The sequence below is a fragment of the Corylus avellana genome, chromosome ca2, assembly GCF_901000735.1.
Source record: "Corylus avellana chromosome ca2, CavTom2PMs-1.0".
NCBI classification, from domain to species: domain Eukaryota; kingdom Viridiplantae; phylum Streptophyta; class Magnoliopsida; order Fagales; family Betulaceae; genus Corylus; species Corylus avellana.
In genome coordinates this window covers 47670968-47694063 of record NC_081542.1, presented here as the reverse complement: position 1 = coordinate 47694063, position 23096 = coordinate 47670968, and the positions used below count along the sequence as shown (strand labels likewise).

The 23096-nt window shown below is 37.3% G+C and overlaps 4 protein-coding genes and 1 non-coding gene across 5 annotated transcripts; 2 read left to right on the top strand and 3 right to left on the bottom strand.

Annotated features, from left to right (window-relative positions):
- Positions 1–4932: 4932 nt before the first annotated feature.
- On the bottom strand, positions 4933–6893 carry LOC132171763 (pentatricopeptide repeat-containing protein At4g21170-like). Its single transcript, XM_059583160.1, has one exon. It carries the CDS (start codon positions 6871–6873, stop codon positions 5155–5157), a length of 1719 nt encoding a protein of 572 aa, XP_059439143.1. The 5' UTR covers positions 6874–6893; the 3' UTR covers positions 4933–5154.
- Positions 6894–9318: 2425 nt separating this feature from the next.
- On the bottom strand, positions 9319–11175 carry LOC132170520 (thiamine thiazole synthase 2, chloroplastic). The gene is made up of 3 exons (XM_059581524.1): positions 10625–11175; positions 9887–10352; positions 9319–9767 (listed from the first exon to the last, which is right to left on the bottom strand). Exons 1-3 carry the CDS (start codon positions 11059–11061, stop codon positions 9600–9602), a joined length of 1071 nt encoding a protein of 356 aa, XP_059437507.1. The 5' UTR covers positions 11062–11175; the 3' UTR covers positions 9319–9599.
- A 2132-nt stretch (positions 11176–13307) lies between these two features.
- Positions 13308–13387, bottom strand: TRNAL-UAG (transfer RNA leucine (anticodon UAG)). Its single transcript has one exon. It is a non-coding gene; the product is annotated as a tRNA-Leu (tRNA).
- A 2841-nt stretch (positions 13388–16228) lies between these two features.
- LOC132171436 (probable xyloglucan endotransglucosylase/hydrolase protein 8) lies at positions 16229–18631 on the top strand. The gene is made up of 4 exons (XM_059582744.1): positions 16229–16427; positions 16513–16613; positions 16712–16914; positions 18161–18631. The coding sequence occupies exons 1-4, from the start codon at positions 16235–16237 to the stop codon at positions 18561–18563; spliced, it is 900 nt and encodes a 299-aa protein (XP_059438727.1). The 5' UTR covers positions 16229–16234; the 3' UTR covers positions 18564–18631.
- Positions 18632–20015: 1384 nt separating this feature from the next.
- Positions 20016–22484, top strand: LOC132171616 (uncharacterized). Its single transcript, XM_059582986.1, has 4 exons — positions 20016–20106; positions 20228–20345; positions 21966–22057; positions 22149–22484. Exons 1-4 carry the CDS (start codon positions 20091–20093, stop codon positions 22211–22213), a joined length of 291 nt encoding a protein of 96 aa, XP_059438969.1. The 5' UTR covers positions 20016–20090; the 3' UTR covers positions 22214–22484.
- The last annotated feature ends 612 nt before the right edge of the window (positions 22485–23096 follow it).

Below are 23096 nucleotides of genomic sequence, written 5' to 3'. Positions count from 1 at the left end.
TGTTGTACTTTTGATAAGTACTGCTTCATTTTACCTCCTCTGGCTTCAAATTCTCCTCGGATGTGTCCGACAATCACCTATGAATCGCTCCGTAGTCCAACAAACTCAGCTCCCATCTCTCGGGCTAAACCGAGTCTTGCTAGGACTGCTTCATACTCGGCTTCATTATTGGTGGTCTTGAACTCCAACCTCAGGGAGTTGCAAAACTCTTCTCCATCCGGGGTGATTAACACAACACCGGCTCCACCATTTTTTCTTGTGGAAGATCTATCCACGTAGACTACCCATGTTTCGTCTTTCTGCCACACTAAGGTAACAGATAGATTGGTGAATTCTGCCAAGAAATCGGCCAATACCTGCCCTTTGATAGCGTTCCTTGGGAGGAATTCAATATCAAATTCTCCGAGCTCGATTGCCTAGTTATCTAATCTGCCAGACAGATCTAGCTTCCTGAGTATTTTCTTCAATGGATACTCGGTCAAGACTCTTATAGTATGACCTTGGAAATATGGGCGGAGCTTCCTAGAGGCAATTGTCGGTGCGAATACCAACTTCTCCATTTGAGGGTACCGCTCTTCTGCTCCCCTCAATGCTCAGCTGACAAAATAAACTGGCTTTTGAGTGCCGTCTTCTTCTCGAATAAGGGCACCACTAACAACTGTTGGGGAGACAGCTAAGTATAAATACAATGCTTCTCCAGGAACGACTCTGCTTAACAGGGGTGGACGTGTAAGGTACTTTTTCAATTGATCAAAAGCCTCTTCACACTCTTCGAACCATTCAAATGCTCTCCCAGGATTTTGAAAAATGGTAGGCACTTGTCAATTGACCGAGAGATGAACCGGTTCAACGCTGTAATCCTATCCGTCAATTGCTGAAGTTGCTTCGTATTCTTAGGTGATTGGATATCCAAGACTGCTTGGATCTCTCGGGATTAACTTCTATTCCTCGGTTTGACACCATGTAACCGAGAAACTTACCCGAGGCCACTCCAAATGCACACTTCGCGGGATTCAACTTCATCCCATAATGCTTTAATGTTTTAAACGTTTCATGCAGGTCATCCACATGGCCTTCCGGTAACACACTTTTCACCAGCATGTCATCAACATATACCTCTATGTTACGCCCGATCTGGTCTCGGAACATCTTATTAACCAGTTTCTGATACGTTGCTCCCACGTTCTTCAGACCAAAAGGCATAACCTTATAGCAGTACAAGCCTCGGTCAGTGATAAACGCGGTCTTCTCCCGATCTTCTGGATGCATATAGATCTGGTTGTAACCAGAAAAGGCGTCCATAAAGCTTAGCAGGCCATATCCAGCTGTTGATTCTACTAACGCCTCAATGCGTGGCAGAGGAAAGCTGTCTTTCGGGCATGCTTTGTTGAGGTCTGTAAAGTCCACACACATCCTCCACTTCCCATTGGATTTTTTGACCAGCACCACATTGGCCAACTAGTCGGGATAATGTACCTCCTCTATAAACCGAGCCTTGAGCAATTTCTCTACTTCTTTGGTGATGGCCATATTCCACTCGGGGGCAAACTTCCTTCGCTTCTGCCTCACTGGCTTTATGCTTGGGTCCACATTGAGTTGGTGGAGAATGTCATCGGGACTAATTCCCGGCATATCTTCGTGAGTCCATGCAAATACTTCTATGTTACCTTGAAGAAGGGTTACAAGAGCGTCTCAGATTCCCGAGGCGAGCTGTGTCCCTATCTTCACTACTTTTCCTTCTCCCAGCTCCACATCTTCTAAAGGCTTGGCAGGTTCCCCTTTTAGGGGGTCTTTGCTTCGGCTACCGACAACGCCGACCGTTAATGGAGCAGGATCAGCTTTCTTGAAGGAAATGTTATAACATTTCCTAGCTGCGATTCGATCTCCTCTCACCTCTCCGACTCCTCCTTCAGTAGGAAACTTCATCATCATATAGTAAGTTGAAGTAACAGCCTTCAACTTGTTGAGGGATGGTCGACCAATGATTGCATTATAAGCAGATGGTCGATCGATCACCAAAAAGTCCACCATGGTTGTTGACTGCCTAAGGGCTATCCCCACGGTAACTGGGAGGGAGATGAGCCCCATTGGCTGTACTTGTTCTCCAGCAAACCCTACTAGCGGCGAATCAAACGATTGGATCCTGTCTCGGTCAACACCCATCTGTTTGAAGACCGGCCAATATAATATATCAACCGAGCTACCATTATCCACCAAAACTCGGTGCATTCAATGGTTGGCTACCGTTAGCATAACTACCAATGCATTGTCGTGGGGAAATATTACCCCCTAGCATCTTCATCAGAGAAGGATATAGTCATCACCTCCTTCTTCGCAATTTTTGAAGGTCTCCCTATCGACAAAACTTCATCATCCACCTTCGTTCTTCTTGCATAAGCTTTTCTAGATGAACTAGAACTTCCTCCACCAGCTATTCCTCCCGAGATGGTGTGGATCTCCCTGACAACATCTTGATGCTGAGGCGGATGGGCGTCCTGATCCCGTCTCGGTCCTACTTGTTGGTTGTGTATCGGTTCGACATACCAATCTTCCCTCGGCCTTACTTCTCGGTTTCTGGGAGCTTCTCGGTTCCCTTCAAGAAGCGGGAACTCCTTATTCCTTCCTTGATTCCTCTTGTTTGCCAGGAATTTCACCAACTTCCCATTTCTGACGTGATTCTCAATCTCTTGCCGAAAGGTTATGCATTCATCGGTTAAGTGACCGTGGTCACGATGATACTCGCAGTATTTATAGGGGTCACGCCTCTTAGGGTCGCCTTTCAATTTGCTTGGCCATTTGAAGGCAGGATCCCTCCTTATCTCCATGAATACCTCAGTTATGCTAGTATTCAATGGAGTGAACTTCGAGCTCTGGAATTTCCGAGAGTCCATCCATAAGTACGATGAGACCACCTTCTCTGACTTCTTCACATTCTTCTCTTCTTTCTTTCCAACACTAGCTGGTGCTGCCTTCACAATACCACTCTTGGCTTCAAGTTCTTCCCTTTGAGACTTTATGAGAGCTTTGATAGTCTCTTCTTGATTAATGTACTCATCAGCCTTCTTCATGAATTGACTGAGAGTCATTAACTTAGTATTTTTCGACAGCTCGGCCATCAATGGCCCTTCAGCCCTTACTCTGTGCATCAAAGCATCAAGTACTGTTTGCTCATTCAAATTTTCAATCATCAGCTTCTCCTGGTTGAATCTGAGCATGAATTCCTTTAACGACTCCTCCTTCCCCTGGACAAGGGACAACAAATAAGCCGGATTCTTTGTCCTCTTTTGAGTAGCCAAGAACTGACTTAGGAAGAGACGCCCAAGAGTTTTGAAATCATCTATTGAATTGGCTAGGAGTTTTCCGAACCAATCTTTAGCTACTCCAGCCAAAGTTAAGGGGAAAGCCCTACATGAAATTTCATCTGGGGTACCATGGAGGATGAAATGCGCACGAAGACTCTCCATATGGTTTGTAGGATCCCCAGTGCCATCATAAGTATTAACTCGGGGCATCTTGAATTTGTCAGGGAGGGGGAAATTCATGACCCGAGGAGTGAAGGGCAAATTTGTGTTCTCCATAAGCTCCCCTGCATTGGACTGATCTCCGCCATTCGCTATTAGGAGGACCACCTCTTTGTATTTTTTCTTAAGATCCTGCAAATCAGCATTAACGTTGCTCTCGCTATGCCCTTCAGTACGACGATCCTCCTAGCGGGGAGACTGCTCTTGTCGAGATCTGGTATGACGAGACCTCTCAGGATTCGCCTGCTGACTGTCTTCTACATTCTGGACAGTTGTGTGATGGCTGGCTTGAACTGAGCTTGCATCATCCTCGTGACCAGAACCTCGAGGCCTCTTCCCCCTGCGAATTTCAGCGCGTCTCTCCTTCTCGCGCCTATCTTCGTGTCTTTTAGTCCTTCTCTCTTCCCGCTCTTGATCCCTTCGGCTACTTCGGCCTTCAACAACCGTGAGCCTAGTGGCGAGATCTTAGTTCTGCTTCTGCAAAGCCTTCATAGATTCGGTCATCTGCTTCATGAACCCAGCTAAGTCAAGGGGTGCTCCAGTAGCCGCGTGAGGTATGTCAGGATGAGGCACCGATTGAGAGTGAGAGCATGTAGTCACCATATCAAAATGATAAGAATTGATCAAATGAAAAGGAAGTATGATCCCACAGACGGCGCCAAACTATTGATACACAATTTTCCGAGGTGGTGACATGGCACTCCTGGATGTGGTGCTGCCAACTTCAGGAACGCTTCAAACTACACACAGGAAAGAATAAAACAGGATCAGAACCCCCAGTGGTGTCCCGGCAGGGGAGCTTCGATGCCTAAGTTAGAATTTGAGGACAGAATAGGTAAGCAACCCAAATTTTTAGTCCAGATTGCACTTACCTTCGATGGAAATTGGGACCTGTATTTATAGGCATGGAGTGAAATTTGTTTCCCGCACGTCTCGGGATTCCTATCCCTAAATATCTGTTTTGCAGTTATTTGATAAGGGTAGGAATCCTAAGACAAGGCGATAAGGTTTTGTTTTGAGTTAAACAACCTTTTGAATTTGAATAATAGCTTATCCCGCTTGTGTAGGGATTGTTCGTAGGTGGATAACCTTCTACACTGTAGAAAGCTTTTTTGAATGTGAGATAATGTTAACTGGGACTAGTTTGAATTTTTGCATATCCTTAATTGTAAAATGACCGTTTCACCCTTGGCATCTGACAATTTGCTTTCGAGTTGCGTCTCGGACTTCGCATCAGATACCTCCCGAGGAGTGGTCTCGGATTTGTGTCTGAATCCTCCTCAAGGAAAGCTTGTCCGAGACCTCAAGCTTGTCCGAGGCCTTGTCGGGTATTCCGTTCAGTTTAGATCGGGTTTGGAACCCGTTAGGCTTTTAGAACTGATCCATGGCCCAACAATTATGATATCGAGCAAGAAGTAACATTCACATTACTTGGTACTTGGTAGTGCAAACATGGGCAAATAAAGATGGGGGAAATTTTTCATTTTCTTTTGTCACTAGGAAGTCTAGGATTACAAACTGAAAGCTTCTTTGTATCACGCATCAAAAGGTGCAGTACATGGCCTGATCATGCCGGCTAATTTACAAGAGATGGTTAAAGCCAAAATGGACTCTTGTCAAACACAGCAATCTGTTACTTAAACCCAAAAATCAACCGCTTATATGTTGCTTGATCAGGTTTAAGCCCCATGCTCAACATCTCGTCGTGAATTTTCATGGCTTTTCTGAGTTCCTTTACGCGACAAAGCCCACGAATCATGCTTGTAAAACTTGCACTGCTCACCAAATTCAGTCTTCTCATGTAATCAAACACCCTGACCGCTTCTTCAATCCTCCTCCCTGCAACAAGCCTATCGAGAAGTACATTATAAGTTGCTACATCCAAAGTAATATTCCATCTTTCCATCTTATTATGCAATGCAATGGCTGAATCAATGCGTCTGTTGGAACAGTAATGCACCACCAAGGAGCAACAACAAGACGAATCCGGCACTAACCCTTTCTCTAGAATCACATTCAACAAATCCTCTGCTTCTCTCCATCTACCTTTCCTACATTGTGATGCTATGAATTCAGACAATGCTGATGCACATTGACTGCTTCCTCTTCTTAGGGCATCCCTTAACAATTCACAACCCTCCTCGGACTGATCTTCCTTACAAAGAACATTTACAAATGCGTTATAACTACTATCACTCACTGTAAGAACCCTTTCCGAGATTGAACGATATATCTGAATTGCTTCCTTCACTCTCCCTTCCTTGGACAATGCCCTTAATATACACCCATAAGTAGCATCCTGTAATTCAATCTTCTCATCACAAGCTCTCCTAAAGAACATCTCTGCAGCATAAGTCTTGCCCAGATCACTAAGCTTCTGAACTACCAAATCAGATTTGGATAAAGGAGTCTTCGGAAGCAGCTCCTTCTCCACCATAATGCTCATGATGCTCTCAATGACTTCAGCTTTTTCATATTTACAAGCCCCATCAAGAACTGAGCTATAAGTAGTAAAACCTGGTTCAATTTTCCTATCACACATCTGATTCAAGGTATCAAATGCAGCTCCAAAATCCCCACCTTTGCTATAATAATCAATGACAAGATTATAAATCACAGAGTTATGAATACCAAAATCTAGCAATCTAACAACTCTCTCAAATTTCTCATTTTTACACAAAATCTGAGCAAACACTGACCACATATGCCGGTTCAGCGACTCCCCACTACGAAATACAGCACCAAAGAAACACCAAGCCAGTTTAATCTCGTTTTGTTGCTGCAAAACATCAAGCAGTGCATGGCAGGCACGAACTGAAGGGGTACAACCCTGACCTCTCATTTTCCCGAACACCTCTAACCCCTCCACGAACAAACCCTTTTGCGAATAACATTCAATAACAAAGCTTAACGCATTAGACTGAGAATCCGTACCTCTACAAACTCGAATCAGACACTGTGCAAGCACTGATGCAGGATGGCTCTGAATCAAGGAATCCAAAAGTGGCTTCACGGGTTGGACAAGACCCGACCCAAGTGAAAGTTGGATGATTTTGCAGTGGGACTGGAGGTCTGGTTGAAACCCAAGATTTGTTTTTGCCCAATTGAAGAAGTTAAGAGAGATTTGAGGGTTAGTGTGGGTTTTATGGAGGATTTGGAGGAAGAGAGATGGGGTTAATTTCGAGGAGAGTTTGAGGTTTTGGAGGAGAAGAACCCAGTTGTGCCTTTGCAACAGAATGGATGAGATTTGGGAGGCTAGCTGGTTCTGTTTGATTTGGTTTCTCCAAGTGAGAGAAGTTGGCGTTGTTGAAGTTGAGAATGGTTTGAGGAGATGGTGAGCTTTCTGCAGCATTTGGGTTCTCGCTAAGAAATTTTTTTCTCATGTGCTTCAACTGAGATTGTCAAGGTGATGTTGTCAAGGTGAGCGAGTTGGGTTGGGTATGTATGACTGGTCAACCCAAGCTCAGGTCTGGGCTCTAGTTGTCCAACCCATCTAATGTCGGCCCACTCAAAGGTTCAACCCCAGCCTGTATCGCCAAAAAAAACTCTCAATGTAGAGATTTTAGAAAGTAATACAATTTTTTTGCATTTTACTTTCTTCTATTTTTTTCCATTGCTTTAACCAATGTAAGGTATCTCCTTGAAGGTAGCTGCAAGTAATCAAAATTTTTTATTTTGTCAAAGTATTTTTATAATTTGGCATTATAATAGATGGGGATTGAGTAATCAAAATTTTTTATTTTGTCAAAGTATTTTTATAATTTGGCATTATAATAGATGGGGATTGAGCTGCTTTGTGAAAAGCAGAGAATCCGCAAGCTAGCAACAATAAAGAGAACTTTACTTACAATTTATTCAAAAGTAAAATAAAGACTAGCATGGCTCATCTAGACTCTGTTTTAGTCTAATTTGATATACAAGAAACCAATTGATCCACAATAATATCACTCTTAAAATCCATACCACTTTGACGAACCTTACAAAAATATGGTTAGAAACCACTTCACAGCTTGGTAAACTTTGACGTTATTATTCCCATTTCCCCCCACATATGCAGTTGTTGCTGCTGTCCTTAGCAGTTTTTAGGGTGTGTTTGTTAAAAGGTTTTGGACTAATATTGTAACAAAAATTGATTGATATAAGAAAAAGTAAGAATGTTTTTTTTTTATTAAAAAAAAAAGAAGTGAAAAAGTAAGTATATTTGTAATGCTCACGGAGCGGGAGTCTATTGGTCCATGGGCATAATTAAGTTTGCGGAGGGGAACGATTAGGTTGTGGGGGTGAGGGGATTTCTTTAATAAGTCCGTACAAGTGGGGATTAGGGTTTTTTTTCTTTTTTCTATATATATGTATAATGTAACTCTGAATCATTAAGAGTAAAAATATAGTCGCTTCTCTGTGGACGTAGACAAATTGCCGAACCACGTAAATCTGTGTGTCGACTCTCTCTCTCTCTCTCTCTTAATCTCTCTCTTTTTGATTCTATATTGTTCATCAATTATTGTGCACGATAACAACAGTTTGATATGAAAAAATGAAAAAAATTTGTTTTAAAGTGATTTTTTAATTTAAATAATAATAAAAAATGATTGATGTGATGTAAAAAGTAAAAAAATATTGAAAAAATGAAAAAGTGAGATGAATAGTATTGAATCAAAATCGTCATGCCTGTACAAAGAAACTACCCTTTATTGATGCTAACAAAAGGGGTGCAATCAATCAAGCCCTACTCTTCATTGACCGGACTTTCGCTCCAATCATCATTGGCATTCAATTGAAAATTCAGCATTTCAAGCTTAAAATACTACAAAAGTATTGAGGGATCTCAATTTTTGTGTACACTATTTCATAAAATAGGCCGCTTTTAAATTTGTGTTTGAAAATATTCTCAATACTTCTCTATAAAAGAGCAACCAAATCTCTTATAAATATCGTCGAATATAAAATAGTTTGATATTTCTATAAGAGATCTCTTGAGTTTTCTGCAACTAGCATCAATATTTGCAATTTCCGTAAGAGTATGTAAACAAGTTTGTAAATTTCATGCAAATATATCTATATCACTATTTCTTGCTTTACTCAATCTTTTTTATTCTTGATTATTATTATTCTATATTGTTTCATATCTAGTTTAAGTAAAACCCATACATGCACATGTATCTGTTTCAAAGCCAAAGCCAATAACTAGGCCTACTTAAGACCACCCATATCTTTCCCGGTGCCCACAACTAGCTTCACAAATGCCAAAACATCCCCAACTCTTTATGATTCTGAGTATAAAATGTCACAATCATGAGACAAGTTGTGCTTGCAGACAACAATGATCTTCGTTTCAAGAAGAAGAAATATCTTTTGCTAGTGACGATGTGTTATACAACACTGCTATATGACTTTCCACTGCTGCATTGTTATATGACTTTTCACTGTACATTATTTCAATTCTATAAGTGTCGGTATAATAGTTTACTAAATAACATTAATAAAAATAACAAACTTGTTTATCAAGGCCAAAAATTCATATGATTATTATAGGTTAACTCAAGTTGATTATATACCAGTGAATTGACCAAGAAACTTTACTTGAGTTATTTTTAGGTTCCCCTTATTGGTATGCTAACAAACTAAAAAAAGAAAAATTCTTCAGTTTTATGGGAGGCTACTTCAGATGTTAAGTATCATTAATAAATATTCTAACACTCTCAAAATGGGAGATGAACAATGCAGACAAGATTTGAATTCTTGACCATTGTTCCGATACCATACAAAATCATCAATCATATATTTCAAAAGCTTAGGCTAATAGAAAATGATTGATTTAATAATTACAACTATATTGTCTTTGGATAAATCAATTACGACCTAATTAAATTTTTTCATCTCTAGAGATGAGTACTTACGAACCTCAAAGGAGCAATCTGATTTCCAATAGTATATGCTTATTTAATTGTAACTCAATTCAACACAAATTCAAAGTGAATCTTCACTTCACCATCATATCTATCCACACCCAGCCTAGCAATCCTTACCAAAATGGCCTATTTTCATCCAAATTTTAATCACCAAAAAACCTTGTGTCATTTAAGCATCCACAATCTCCCCAGCCTCAGCAGCAGCAAGAACAAAATCTGGCTGTGTGCTCCCCACTTCGCCGTATGTCCCGTCAATTGCGTTGGGCTGCCCCAATGCCTTGAGTGCCAAGTGAGCGGCCTTCTGCCCAGATATCATCATAGCTCCGAATGTTGGGCCCTGCAAATTCACAACCATTTCATTAGTAAAAGCATCATCAACTCAATCAATCAGCTTAAAATATAAATTAAACAATTAAATTCATCTATTTTTATTAACTTTAATAGACAGAAAATTACCATTCTCGGGGCACCGTCGATTTCGGCGACTTCCATCCCGGTCACGATCATGCCGGGAACAATCTCCCTTGTAAGCCTAACAATCGCATCCTCGGCGACGTTCATGTCGAGGGCCTTCATCCCCGGAACGCTATCGATCATGCCGATGCTTTTCAGCCTTTTAACTCCGGTGGCTCCAAACGGCCCGTCGTGCCCACAGGAGCTCACAACAACCTTGGCCTCCATCACATTCGGGTCCATGCACGATTGAGTGTCATGGTTCATCGATACCAACGCCCAATTCGTCACCACACCGGCTACCGTATTTCCCTTAACAATCAAATCCTCTGCCGCCACGGCGTTGAACAACTTCACGTTAGGCCGGGCAAGTAGCTTGCTCATGATTGTGGACGTGAACAAGGCCGCGTGCTTGATCACGACGTAGTTATCCTGCTCATCGTATTCAATCTCAAGCTCATCGAGAAACCTGGTAGAATTTAAATTATTGGTGAATTATGTAACAATCTCAAGCTTATAGAATAACGTAGTTATCCTGTTCATCGTATTCCATCTCAAGCTTATAGACAATGTTAGTCATTTTACTGTCATAAAGAAGTGTTTTTATTGGTAATTTAGCCATGAAACTGCAATTCTATGCTTATTCAAACACTTAATTAATAAGAAAAATACTTCCAAGCCAGCACTAAATTAATTATTATTTGTATTAATTTTAAGTATTTGAGATAAATGATAATTTACCTGTGAGCTGGTTTACGCACAACCATGGCCGAAAACAGCTGGCCGCCGAGCCATGCACCGCCACCGGGGCTAACGGATTGTTCGATTATGGCTATACGGATTGAGGGGTTTTTGCTGAGCTCATAAGCGCATGATAGACCAGCGGAGCCAGCGCCGACGATGACAACATCGGTATCGGCGTAAGTAATCATGTCCATCATATATCGGCGAGTCATTTCACGAGAGACAATGGATTCTTTGATGGGATTGAATTTGAAGGAGTTGAGGTCATATGGCGGGGCTACGCACATGGAAATGGTGGAGTTTTGTGGGGTGGATTTGATGGGTGTGAAGCGAGAAGCGACAGGTGTGCCATGGAAGGAGGACTTGTTATCCAGGAAAGATAGTTTTGGGTTCGAAGAGAGTGAAGAAGTGAGGGTCGTGGCCATGGCTGCCATTGAAGTGTTTGATATGGTTGTTTGTTGAGGATGTTGTGAGGCAAGCGTGAGAAGAGGGGCCGGTATTTAAGAATTTGGGTAGGCTGGAAAAGGCAATGGCGGAGGTAAGAAAATATCTGAACAAAAATCTAGAAAAGAGAGTAGTGAGTGATGAAGATAGAATTTGAACGGTTCAGAAGGCCTGTTATCTTTTGGCTATCTAGGAAAGAAATGGTTGATATTGCTTCAAGAGAAATTTAATCACATGCTGACAGCTGTGCAATTTACGCTTCTAATTATTTTATTAATTGTAAATTATCACATCAATTATGAATTGTCAAATCAATTTATAAATAATTTTATAATAAAAATTGTAATATTATAATTTTTTTTTCATATTTTAAAAGTTTGATAAATTTTTCATACTATAAATTGTAATCAGATTTTTTTAAACCATTTCTTGCAATCAAAAACTTGAATACTTTGATGATTATAAATAATAATAAATCTCTCTCAAGTTAAGGTGAATTACACTATTGAATTTTTTTATTAAATTTTAATCTAATAGTAATTTTAAAAGGCATTTATAAATATAAATAAAAAAATTAAAAAAAGAAAAAAAAAAAAGAAAAAAAGAGTACTCAAATTTTATTGAAGTGAACCAAATAACACAGGTTTGAGATAACGAATGGCGGTTGGAAGATCCGAAGATCATGAATATGATGCAGGAGGCTCCAGTATTTCATGTTCATCTCCTAGAATTGCTGCGAGCCTTAAACTTAAATGGGCCTAACCAGCAACTCAGCAAGTCCTCAAGAACCAATATTGCCCATTTTTCATGGATCATGATGCAGTAAAGTTGGACAGGTGATTCCACCGGATCTTAGCTAGTAGTTAATAACTTAATATTGACCTTTCTTTTTTTTTTTTTTTTTTTAATCCCAAAGAGTAACTCCATGACCACGCCTTATAAAAGCGGTGTTACTAGCTTCAACTCTCCTTTCCTCAGACGGACATGTCAAAAAAAAAAAAAAAAAGATTAATTTTTTTCAAAAATGAGAATAAGAGAAGAATAAGAAAATACTAATAAATAGCATTTAATAAGAGGGTGAATCTCCGTGCTCATAATATAACTTGGGTGAAGTAAAAGAGCACATGGCGTGCCACGCACGCCGTGTGCAAATTTTTTTTTTTTTTTTAATTGAACTTTTTTTTTGGCATAGGCGTGCACAGCACGCCGTGTGTTGTGTATCACGACTCATATAACTTATAAAACCACTATCACCTGATGAACTAACAACTTTTCCATTAATTGTAACCCTAATTAAATCTTCTCCAAAATAGACTGAAGAATATCAAGTTTATGGCTAGAATTTCTTTTTAGAAATCATAGAACCACAAATGAGAAACATGTCCCACTATTAAAAAAATAATAATAAAATATATTTAACATTAAAAAAAAAAAATTAATAAAAAATAAGGGGTGGTTGGTTACCCCATCTTGGCCATAGTGGGTGCCGAACCACCCCCGTTGGGCCTAGGGGTGGCTTCGGCCACCCCAGACAGGAAGGGTGGCCGAAGCCACTCCATGGCCCTTGGGGGTAGTCCCTACCCCCAATGGCCAAACGAAAATAATAATAATAATAATAATAATAATAATGGGTTGCCCCTTGGAGGTGGTCGAAAAACGAAAATGAAAAAAAAAATGTGTTGGCCATTGGGGGTGGCCGGACCACCCTTGTTCGGCTACCCCCAAGGGACAAACAAAAAAATAATAAAAAATAATGGGATGGCTCAACCTAGCTAAAATGGGGTGGTCCGGCCACCCCCTATAACTAAGATGACTACTCCTTATTTTTTTTTATTAATTTTTTTTAATGTTAAATAATATTTTTTTATTATTTTATATTAGCGACACTCGTATTCCATTTATGACTATATGATTTATGAAAATAAATTCTAACCATGAACATACTCTCTTTTCCCATTTTGGGCCTTGATATGTGGCCTCTCTTTTGACAGCCGTGTGCTTTGTTTTGCTTGTGTTGGTTGACTCTCTCCTTAAAAAAAAGAAAAAAGAAAATAATGAATGAATTTATTAGTCAAGGAGTTGGCTCCATGGTAGAATTATAATTATATAACAAAACTCAATCAATATTGGTGCAACCAGGTCCAGTAGCAGTATCGCCTCCGGCCCAATATTTGTGATTTTGATATCTTTTAGAAATGGCTAGTAAACAAAAATAAGTCAAAATTAAAAATAAAACTGACAGCTGTGGGATTTGAACCCACGCCCTTTCGGACCAGAGCCTAAATCTGGCGCCTTAGACCACTCGGCCAAACTGTCGCATGTTGATACTTCTTTGATTAGTCACTGTAATATACAATGCCACCATAGCTGCCCTTCAATCCAAAACGCGAAACAAAAGAAACCCATCTCCATCAATAATTTAACTGGCATGTGGACCTTCATTAAGTCAATGTTTTGTGCTTTGACCTTCAATCAAACGGTTAGTATAATCAAGCTTTTGCATGTTACCCACTTGGAGACTCTGGCTTCATGAAGACAAGGAAAGGATATGTTTTTGGGGTATTTTCTGTTTCTTTTTCTTTTTCTTTTTTAAGTAAAGGCATTTGGGTTTCATTGCAGCATATCCTCCCTTTTCTTGGTTTTTGTAATCTGCGTGTTGGTCATTTTTATTACCAAGAAAGCAGGCCACAGTTCACTTCTTTTGGTAAATAATTTTGTTTAATAAGATTTACCCACGTAAAAGTTAAAGGAACAAACAAGAGGGGTAGACTAACTATGATGGTTTTAACTTTTGACCAAATCTAATTCAAGTCTTAAAGCAAAGTTTAGCGATGAGATCCTCTCATATTAGGTTGTTCAAATTTTTATAGAGGGATTTTCTGCCATACAAATTTAGACGGTATAAAAGAAAGGGGTGGTTGGATTTATATGGTATTGACAAAGGTAAAAAAATAACATTCATTTAGGGACAATTTATGACATGATTTGCAAATTCAATACAAATTCAATATAAAATTAGTGAGTAAAGATTCAAAGATCTTACTCGTTTAATTAAATAATAAGTATATAAATCTTATACTCATGTTTTGACACAATTCAAACTTAACACGTGATATTTAGGATTGATAGTTTTTAACATAACCCGCAAATTCAACATAAAATTAATAAGTTATGATTGAAGAATCTGATTCATTTAATCAAATGGTGTGAGTTATAATTAACTTACATAATCATATACCCATGACACAACATGATTTAAACCCCAATACACAAACACAAATTGTCACTCTTAAAGTCATTTGCCCAAAATAATTAAAATTATGATCTTTTCCATTTTATTTAAACTGAAAAATATTCTGTTCGTTATAAAAAATAAATATTTTTATCTTTTCAAAAAATAAAAAGACACAAATACCCCTCCCAGTGCTCCCACTATTTCTATCATAGAAACTTCTATCTTAAATTGTTCAAATCAAAAAATTTTGAAGAACTTAATGACCGTGAATCCCAATAAAAGTGATATAAAAGTAACATAAAGATAAAAGTAATGTGGGTTTGAAATTGTTTGTTAAAATATTGCCAAATGGACAGATTTATTATTATTATTATTATTATTATTATTATTTCAAGTGCCTAAGTAGTAATTATACTAGTAGCTACATCCTACGGACCCCAATTCCAGTTGTCAAATCCTATAACTTTCTGATTATTAATATGACCAATCAAAATCACTCACGCTCTTAGATTCGACACATTGACCCCACCTCCATTTTGAGTCTGCAAAAACCCATTGGAGGGCAGCCTGGCTAATCTATCCCTATCCTCAGTTCCCTCCCACCTCCCCATTTTTTTTTTTTTTTTTTTTTTTTTAATATCTATATTCCCCACTAATCATTTTTACTTCAATTCCTAAATTGCCCATGTCGGCTCTATTTTGATCAAGACTGTGATGATGTTTAAGGGACAATTAATCAATTTATGTGTCAAAATATAAAACCAATTAATTTATACAATTAATAAAAAATAGAACAATAAATTATATGGCCCTTCCTTGTTAATTTTTTTTAGCGGAAGTTTTTTATTTTATGTTTGAAAAAGTATTTTGATGTAATATAAAAATAAAAGTTTTGTTTTTATTGTGGAGTATTTGTTAATATTTTTGTTTTTTTTTTAAAAAAAAAAAAAGAGAAAATTTTTTTTTTTTTTTTTTGAAAAAAACAAAGCTATTTTCTTTTTGTTAGGAAATAATGAATGTATATGCTACTTTTTTTAAAAAAAAAAAAAAAAAAAATTGAAATGGGAAAAACATGACAAGGGAGATTTTTACCACTCTTAATTCGAATGGACGAAAGAATGAATGATCCTATGTGAATGTTTCCAAACACTAGATGGGAAGTGACCCATTTAGCCAAACAATATACTCTAACGTTAGCACTCCTAAAAATGTATATGCTACCTTATTCAACTATCATTAGAGCTACAAATTTAAAGGTTAAATATTAAAATTATCCTCTTAATTAACTTTTGGATTAAGAGTTCTATCTCCTAAAACCTTGAGTAGGGGCATACCCTTGAGTAGGCATCTCTCTCTCGTGGACCTTTCACGAACTCTACATAGAGATCATGCTCCACATACATAACTCGTCACTTTTTCCTCATGACAAATTGAGAAATTTTTAATCTATGAACTATTATTTTTATCCTTAACATTAATTTTGAATATATAGATAGATGTATATATTAAGAGATATGATATTAACTATACAAGAGTAGATTTACATAAAAAATAGGATTTGACTTAGATATTGTAAAAAAACACTACAATACATGTGTAATTTTTTTAAGCAGCTAAGCCAAATTCTAAAAGATAATACATATACATACAAAACTTGCATGATAATCAATATGCATATTGTTATTTATTTTAGTATTCCATAGAGTTTACTTGATATTTATTTGCATAGTTTGCACTTTTACATGGGCAAAATTGTACATATATAATATAATAACTAAATAATTGATTCAGCCAGCCAATACAGGTCTAATCTTCATGTGAAAAATCCTTTTTCAAATACAGATCATTTAATACACATCTCCTTCTCAGAGATCCAGCTGAGAATTGAAGCCCCTTCCTCCTCTTCACTCCAAAGTCCCCACCCGAAAATGAAAGGAAGACTTTCTGCAATGCCCACTCTTCTTTTCATTGCAGCTCTCATGGCTGCCTCTGGCTTTGTATCCGAAGCAGCTGATTCTAAAGCTTCATTTACAGATAACTTCAATATAATGTGGTCGGAGAACCATTTTACAACCTCTGAAGATGGGCAGACCTGGTATCTTGCCTTGGACAAAGAAACAGGTAAAAACAAATACACAAGATTCCTTGCTTTAGTTTGAAGGCACTCTTTGTGATTATAATAGTATATAAATTTATCTGTAAATAGGGTGTGGGTTTCAAACAAAGCAAAGTTATAGATTTGGGTGGTTTAGCATGAAGCTGAAGTTGGTCGGAGGTGACTCTGCCGGCGTAGTGACAGCTTACTATGTAAGTTTTTTTTTTTCCTGGAGATTTTTGTGAAATATCAGATGCACCCAATGTTGAAAATTGTTGTTAGTAATATTGAAAGCATGTGAATGGTGTAGATGTGCACGGAAAATGGGGCAGGGCCAACGAGAGATGAGTTGGATTTTGAGTTCTTGGGGAATAGGACCGGGCAGCCCTATCTGATTCAGACAAACGTGTACAAGAATGGAACTGGTGGCCGTGAGATGAGGCACATGCTTTGGTTCGACCCCACCGAGGACTTCCATAGCTATTCTGTCCTCTGGAACAACCACCAGATTGTGTAAGTTTCTCTCACTCCTTCCTTGACATCCCTTTTTCTTTAAGCCACTCATGACAATTAGGATTAAAGTTAATGTCAGCCTGTTTTTTAAAAAAATTTAAATAATTTTCATTGTTAAGTACATTAACTTTAAATCATAATCATAAAAATAAAATGAATGATTGTTCGCAAAATTGTATATGTCGACAAGTAGTAATAATAATGTTTTTATTTTTTGGGAAAAGACAATGAATCTCTTTCTTCCTTCTTATGAAACTTCAAATTATCTCTAAATACAATGTGAGTATAGCCCATTTATACATAAGACTTTATTTATAACCAAGAATAATCCTCTCTCAAGGAAATTAGGATTTACAATAGAGAAAGAACATAATTCATAATCATAAGAGAATACACAATCCTATATGTCAAGAAGACAATAAGATTCCTAATCCAACTAGTACCAAAGTTCCAACAATGATCCAATAGTTTTACTATAATCAACATAGGTACTCATATGGGAACCGATAATATAGGCTTGGGCCCTTCAAGGGAGGGCTTGTGGATTTAACATCTCTTAAATAAGACTTTAATTTCACAAATTGCCACAATATTTATCTCAAACCATAAATTTATGAATTGAAACCTAAGATTAAGATCAAGATCTTTCATAATTAACTCCTCGAATTGTACATAGCTCCACATAAAAGAGGTCGTATGACTCACCTACTTTGGATAGTCAAAGCTGCAAGATTCACCAACCTCGAGTAGTTGGGTTCTACAACCTTTTCTTTTGTAGAACTGCTCGAATTGCGAATTACATGCAATTCGAGCAACTAATTGTAAGAGATTCTCATCCATCCATAACATGGATAGAGATTTGTTGCCAAATTACTGTAAATGTGAGAAAACATTTATGAAACTTACATGTTAGAGCAAATCTCAAGCAGCCCGTCTCATGTTCGGGTATAGAGGCCTAATAAAAATTTTGTCATATTTATTGACCAAATTGCTAACAATTCGAACACCAAATTATTGGTAACCAATCCATATATTATCATACAATTCTGGCAGCGAATTGAAAAGATTCTCATTCATCTACAACACACATGACTTATTCATAACTTCTAGTGTAACACCATAACCAATCACGTTCAGCACATGTATACTGCACCGACATGATCACCTTTTGTTTTCTCTGTCGGTGAAACTCACCGGCTATATATAATTTCCTTTTTTTTTTTTCTCTTTTGAAATACGGAAACAGGTTTTTTGTGGATAGCGTTCCGATGAGGGTGTACAAGAACAACGGGGAAGCAAATGACTTCTTCCCCAGCGAGAAGCCCATGTACTTGTTCTCCAGCATATGGAACGCCGACGAATGGGCCACGAGAGGTGGGCTTGAGAAGACGGACTGGACCCGGGCCCCATTTGTGTCATCTTACAAGGACTTCACCGTCGACGGCTGCCAATGGGAGGACCCCTATCCTGCCTGCGTGTCCACCACCACCGACAATTGGTGGGATCAATATAAAGCTTGGCATCTGTCGGATTCTCAGAAAATGGACTTTGCTTGGGTGCAGAGAAACCTTGTTATATATGATTATTGCAAGGACTATGAACGCTACCCGACTCTGCCCGGGGAGTGTTCGTTGAGCCCGTGGGATTGATCAGCAACTGAATAGCTACTTTATTTTATCCATTTTTTTAAATCAATTTTCATTTTATATCGGTATAAGGCGTAATTTTTGTGCCATTATTAACTATGTGAAAATTAGATTTCTATTCGATTTATTCAATTATTCAGTATAAATTATAAATGAGTGAGTTTTGATTAAAAAAAACAAAGAAGGGTGTAATTTATTGGATAAGTACTAGAGAGCCAAACAAATGAACTCAAAAAAATTTTCAAACTCATGTGGCAAAGGTTTTTAAATTAAAAAAAATTCAATTCTCTCTTCTTTATCTGCTATTCACGATTTGTCACGTCAGTTTGAAATTTTTTTTGAGTTCATTGTTTCGCTCCCTAGCACTTCTCAATTTATTGAACTACGAGTATTACTGCATGTAATCTTCTAGCTTTCGGGTTGAGAGGGAAATGATTTGGGTGCGAGTATTTTGCTCATATTTGGGAAATGGCTTCCTGTGCTTTAGGAAGGAGTCTGCATTAGCAGATCTGTAAGATCGAGTTGAGATAGTGGATGTTTGACGTCATAAATTGGTTTTTTATTATAAGATCTGTTATGTTTTCAATTTTTTGACGTGTAATCTTTTAGTTTCGGCTATGATCTTGCAGAACTGTATGTTCTGTGATTGTAAGAGCTTTTATACTCTTGATCACTATTAATGAAATCAGATTAATTTTTCTTAAAAAAAAATAAAAAATAAAAAGAACCATTTCTACCCATTAATAAGCAACAATGGGACATAGTCAACTTGAAGTCGTGTGACTTTGATAGATTAGAAAGTTTAAAAGAAAACTTTATTCGGACTTTAATCCATTATGCATCACAACTACCTCAACTAGTGAGATATGGTAGTCACACTGCCTACCAAATCTTATCGATCTAAATCAAGTGGTTACAAACTTACAATCACCCCTTTGTGGTGATTAGAGATTGCACCATAAGAGAGAATCTGTGAATTTTTTTTTTAACCAATATAAGTATACCCTGTTGTACAACCACATCAGTGTAAGAAAGGTATCATTGCATTTTATAATATCTTTATTATTTTATTATGTTAATGTGTCATTGCCAATTTATCATTGACTTTTTAATTTTTTTAATTTTTACAAAGCTTAATATAAAGGTAGATTAATAGTGCATTATATAAAATTACTCTTTTACGAAACATCTTTTAATGATTCGTACTGTATTATACTTATTCAAGTTGGCTTTCAATTACATATTACCGGTCTTTAAGGAGTAACTCAATCAGCTGTGAATTACGTCTCATAAAGCGAAAGTCACTAATTTAAATATTATCTCTCACTTTCTTGTGTGGACATACTAAAAAAAAAAAAAAAATTACGCGTCACCTCACTCCCATTGACCCACAGCACACGGAAATAAAATAAAATATGTGGGGCAATTCAGTAAATCAACTCTGTTTGGGCTTCTCAGGGCCCGTGAGACATAGGGCTCCGATTCTCACAGAGAGAGAGAGAGAAGCAACAAAATTCAGAGAGGAAAACAATGGTGTGCGAGAAGTGTAAGCGTTTTCTGATTTTCCCTCTGCGATTGATGTTTCTCTAATTGAAATCATGTGGTTTTGATGATACGCTTTAGACATTTGTAAATTTTGTTTTGATTTTGTGTTTGGTTGTGTATAGGTGAGAAGAAGCTATCGAAGGTGATAGTGCCGGACAAGTGGAAAGAAGGAGCGAGCAATACCACAGAAGGCGGTGGCCGCAAGATCAACGAGAACAAGCTCCTCTCCAAAAAGAACAGGTTCTTTTCTTCTCGCTTGTGTAAAATTTTCCAATTTTATGGTATTATATTCTTTTTTCAAAAATAATTTTGTTTTTGAGTTATTCCTTGGTTTAAATATATATTCTTTTGCTTTGTTGAATGCTTTGCTTGTTTTGGTTACGATGTTGGGCTTGAATAGTAGAAGAAAAAAAAAAAACGATAAAGGGCCATGGCTGTTGGTGGTAAGTTTATGTTAATTTGATTCACTAAGATAAATACATTGCAATAGAGTTCTATTATGGTCAAATCCATGTAATCAATTCAATTTTCCTCGAGTTCGTAGTGTTTGGAAATTGGAGAAAGAAGTGGGATACAGAGTTTACCCTGATGTTGGTTTTTATTGAACGCTAGAATGCCGGTGTTTCTACCGTAGTATATGGGGTTTTGATTAGCAACAAAGTTATGATTGGCAACAAAGTTAACATTGTCGTGCAGACTTCATTTGATTAATCCTGTTATAGGGTCCTTGGGGTGTTGCAAGAACTGAATTGGCTACCTGTTTCTTGAAAGCGAGAATCTGAGACTAGACTATGTGCTCTGTATGTACTGTAACTGTTTTGTTACTAAACTAGTTTACTACTACACATTGAGCCTTTGAAGTAGCAAGCAAACTAGCTACTGCAACTAGTGATCTCGTTATCTTTTTAGCTTATTAAATTATATTTTTATTCCCAATAGGAGTGAACCTTTCGGATCTTGAATGTGTGTATTTGGTATGTTTTGTATGCTCTCATTTGGTTCTGTGGGTTTGTTAACCAGTATGCTTTTCTTTCCTACCATGGTGGAACGTAAGGTTTTTGCTTGTAGCACATCTCTTACTCTCTATGTTACTACTCATCCAACGAATTCTTGATTCTAAAATTTTCAATAGTTACAGTTGGTGGCTGTGGATTCATGTTGAAATTATAGGGTAAAGTGAAAATAGTTTAGTCAAAAAAATTAAAATCAGTTGAGTTGTGCCTGATGTACATGGGAAAAGATTATATTAGCATTTTATTTCATGATCTTATCTTTTTTATTGAATGTAATAATGAGTATAAGTCACACTTTAATGTTACTTATCAAAAAAAATTAGTCACACTTTAATGTTTATTTAGTCAAGGATATGCATATACTATGAAGAATTTTTGAGGTTGTGACACTGGAATGAGTGAGATACAGAGTAGGACAAATTTCGCTAAAGGTATATAGCGAATATAAAAGTATTTAGTTGACACAGCTCCAATGAGTTATAAGATATTTGATGAGGTTGCATAATTGTGCATAAACTTGTGCAGTTATAGATTGAAGTTTCTTGCAACAATGAGTATGGCCTTAGATAGAGCTCCTGGGCCTTAGGAAGTGTTGAATAATTAGTTAGGATCACGGCTTAGTTGAGTTATAGCTTAGACTTGCTTGTTGCGTTCAATTGAGCTTTTGACCTCTTTGTCATGCAAAGTGCAACTAATATACAAAATTAACTACAATAAGCAGATCTGTCTAATGAACGTCAGGTGGTCATCTGACATCTTTGCTTATTGTATTAAATTCAATTTTCAGTGTAGATGATTTAGGTTTTGAATTTCATAATCTTATCCACGTTTTCTTTTTTGCTTGCAGGTGGACTCCTTATGGAAATACCAAATGCATCATATGCAAGCAGCAAGTACACCAGAATGCCAAGTACTGTCACACTTGTGCTTATTCCAAAGGTACTATTATTTTTTGTGGGTGATCTGTTTGGCGGTTTGCATGTATGTAGTTTGGTGCTAAGAAACTTCTTAAATGTGTTTCGTTGTGCAGGTGTCTGTGCAATGTGCGGTAAGCAAGTACTTGACACCAAGTTATATAGACAAAGCAATGTATGATGCGACCCAGATACTAGTTGGTGTTTTCTGTTAAAGTGATAACTTTTAGCAGCATTGTCTTTCTCTCATGATTGGTGCCTGTTATTGAGCAACAAATCACTCAAATCACAATTGTGGCTGTAAAAGTTCAATGACTATGACATGTACTTGGTGGTAATGCACAGCAATAACTTTTTACATGGATTTATTAGTGTTTCTATGTAAATCTATATTTTAAATGGGCCACTCTGTCTATTGATGCATGCTTCAATGTATTTTTCTCTTGCATCTATCTTTTGGGTTTACTTACTCGTCCAGCAGTAACTTCTGGCTGAGATATGCCTTAATTTCCAGTCAAGGAATATGAAGGTAATGCTATGTTTTCTTACCTTCTCTTGCATTAAACGATATACTCTTTGATACGATGGAGATGAGAGTCATTGGGTCCACCTAATTTTGTATAGGTCTAATATTTGTGTTATTAACATTTAATTTAATTTTCAAGAGTGTGTCGTTTTTGGTCATTCAACAAATGAGTGTTGTCCTAGAATATTTTTGGTAATTCAATAATCGGATATTGTTCTAATTTTTGGTAATTAGTATGTTTTTGGTAATTCGATAAATCGGGGTTGAAAGATACTAATAAAGTCTTTAATCTATTTAATTTTGTATTGTACTCCAATAAAAACAGACTTTAATGAAAAAAAAAAAAAAAGAAGTTAAAAGAATTGATTCTCTCTCTCTCTCTCTCTTCTCCACGCCACTCTTTTTCTCTTCCTTCTCTCTCTGGCTTCTTTTCTTCCCTTAGCTTCTTCTTTCTCTCTTTTTCCCTACTTTCACTTTGTGATTCTGGTGATTATTGGTTGTCCTACAACACTCTTTAAACGAACAAAATGTATGATCA

Bases quoted from the DNA above. Each gene is read 5' to 3' on its own strand.
- LOC132171763 (XM_059583160.1), bottom strand. From the start codon at position 6,873: ATGCTGCAGAAAGCTCACCATCTCCTCAAACCATTCTCAACTTCAACA.
- LOC132170520 (XM_059581524.1), bottom strand. From the start codon at position 11,061: ATGGCAGCCATGGCCACGACCCTCACTTCTTCACTCTCTTCGAACCCA. The intron at 10,353-10,624 runs GTAAATTATCAT...AAATTCTACCAG, and splicing joins GTGCGTAAACCAGCTCACAG to GTTTCTCGATGAGCTTGAGA. The intron at 9,768-9,886 runs GTAATTTTCTGT...GTGAATTTGCAG, and splicing joins TCGACGGTGCCCCGAGAATG to GGCCCAACATTCGGAGCTAT.
- LOC132171436 (XM_059582744.1), top strand. From the start codon at position 16,235: ATGAAAGGAAGACTTTCTGCAATGCCCACTCTTCTTTTCATTGCAGCT. The intron at 16,614-16,711 runs GTAAGTTTTTTT...TGAATGGTGTAG, and splicing joins GCGTAGTGACAGCTTACTAT to ATGTGCACGGAAAATGGGGC. The intron at 16,915-18,160 runs GTAAGTTTCTCT...ATACGGAAACAG, and splicing joins TGGAACAACCACCAGATTGT to GTTTTTTGTGGATAGCGTTC.
- LOC132171616 (XM_059582986.1), top strand. The intron at 20,346-21,965 runs GTTCTTTTCTTC...TTTTGCTTGCAG, and splicing joins CTCCTCTCCAAAAAGAACAG to GTGGACTCCTTATGGAAATA. The intron at 22,058-22,148 runs GTACTATTATTT...TTCGTTGTGCAG, and splicing joins CACTTGTGCTTATTCCAAAG to GTGTCTGTGCAATGTGCGGT.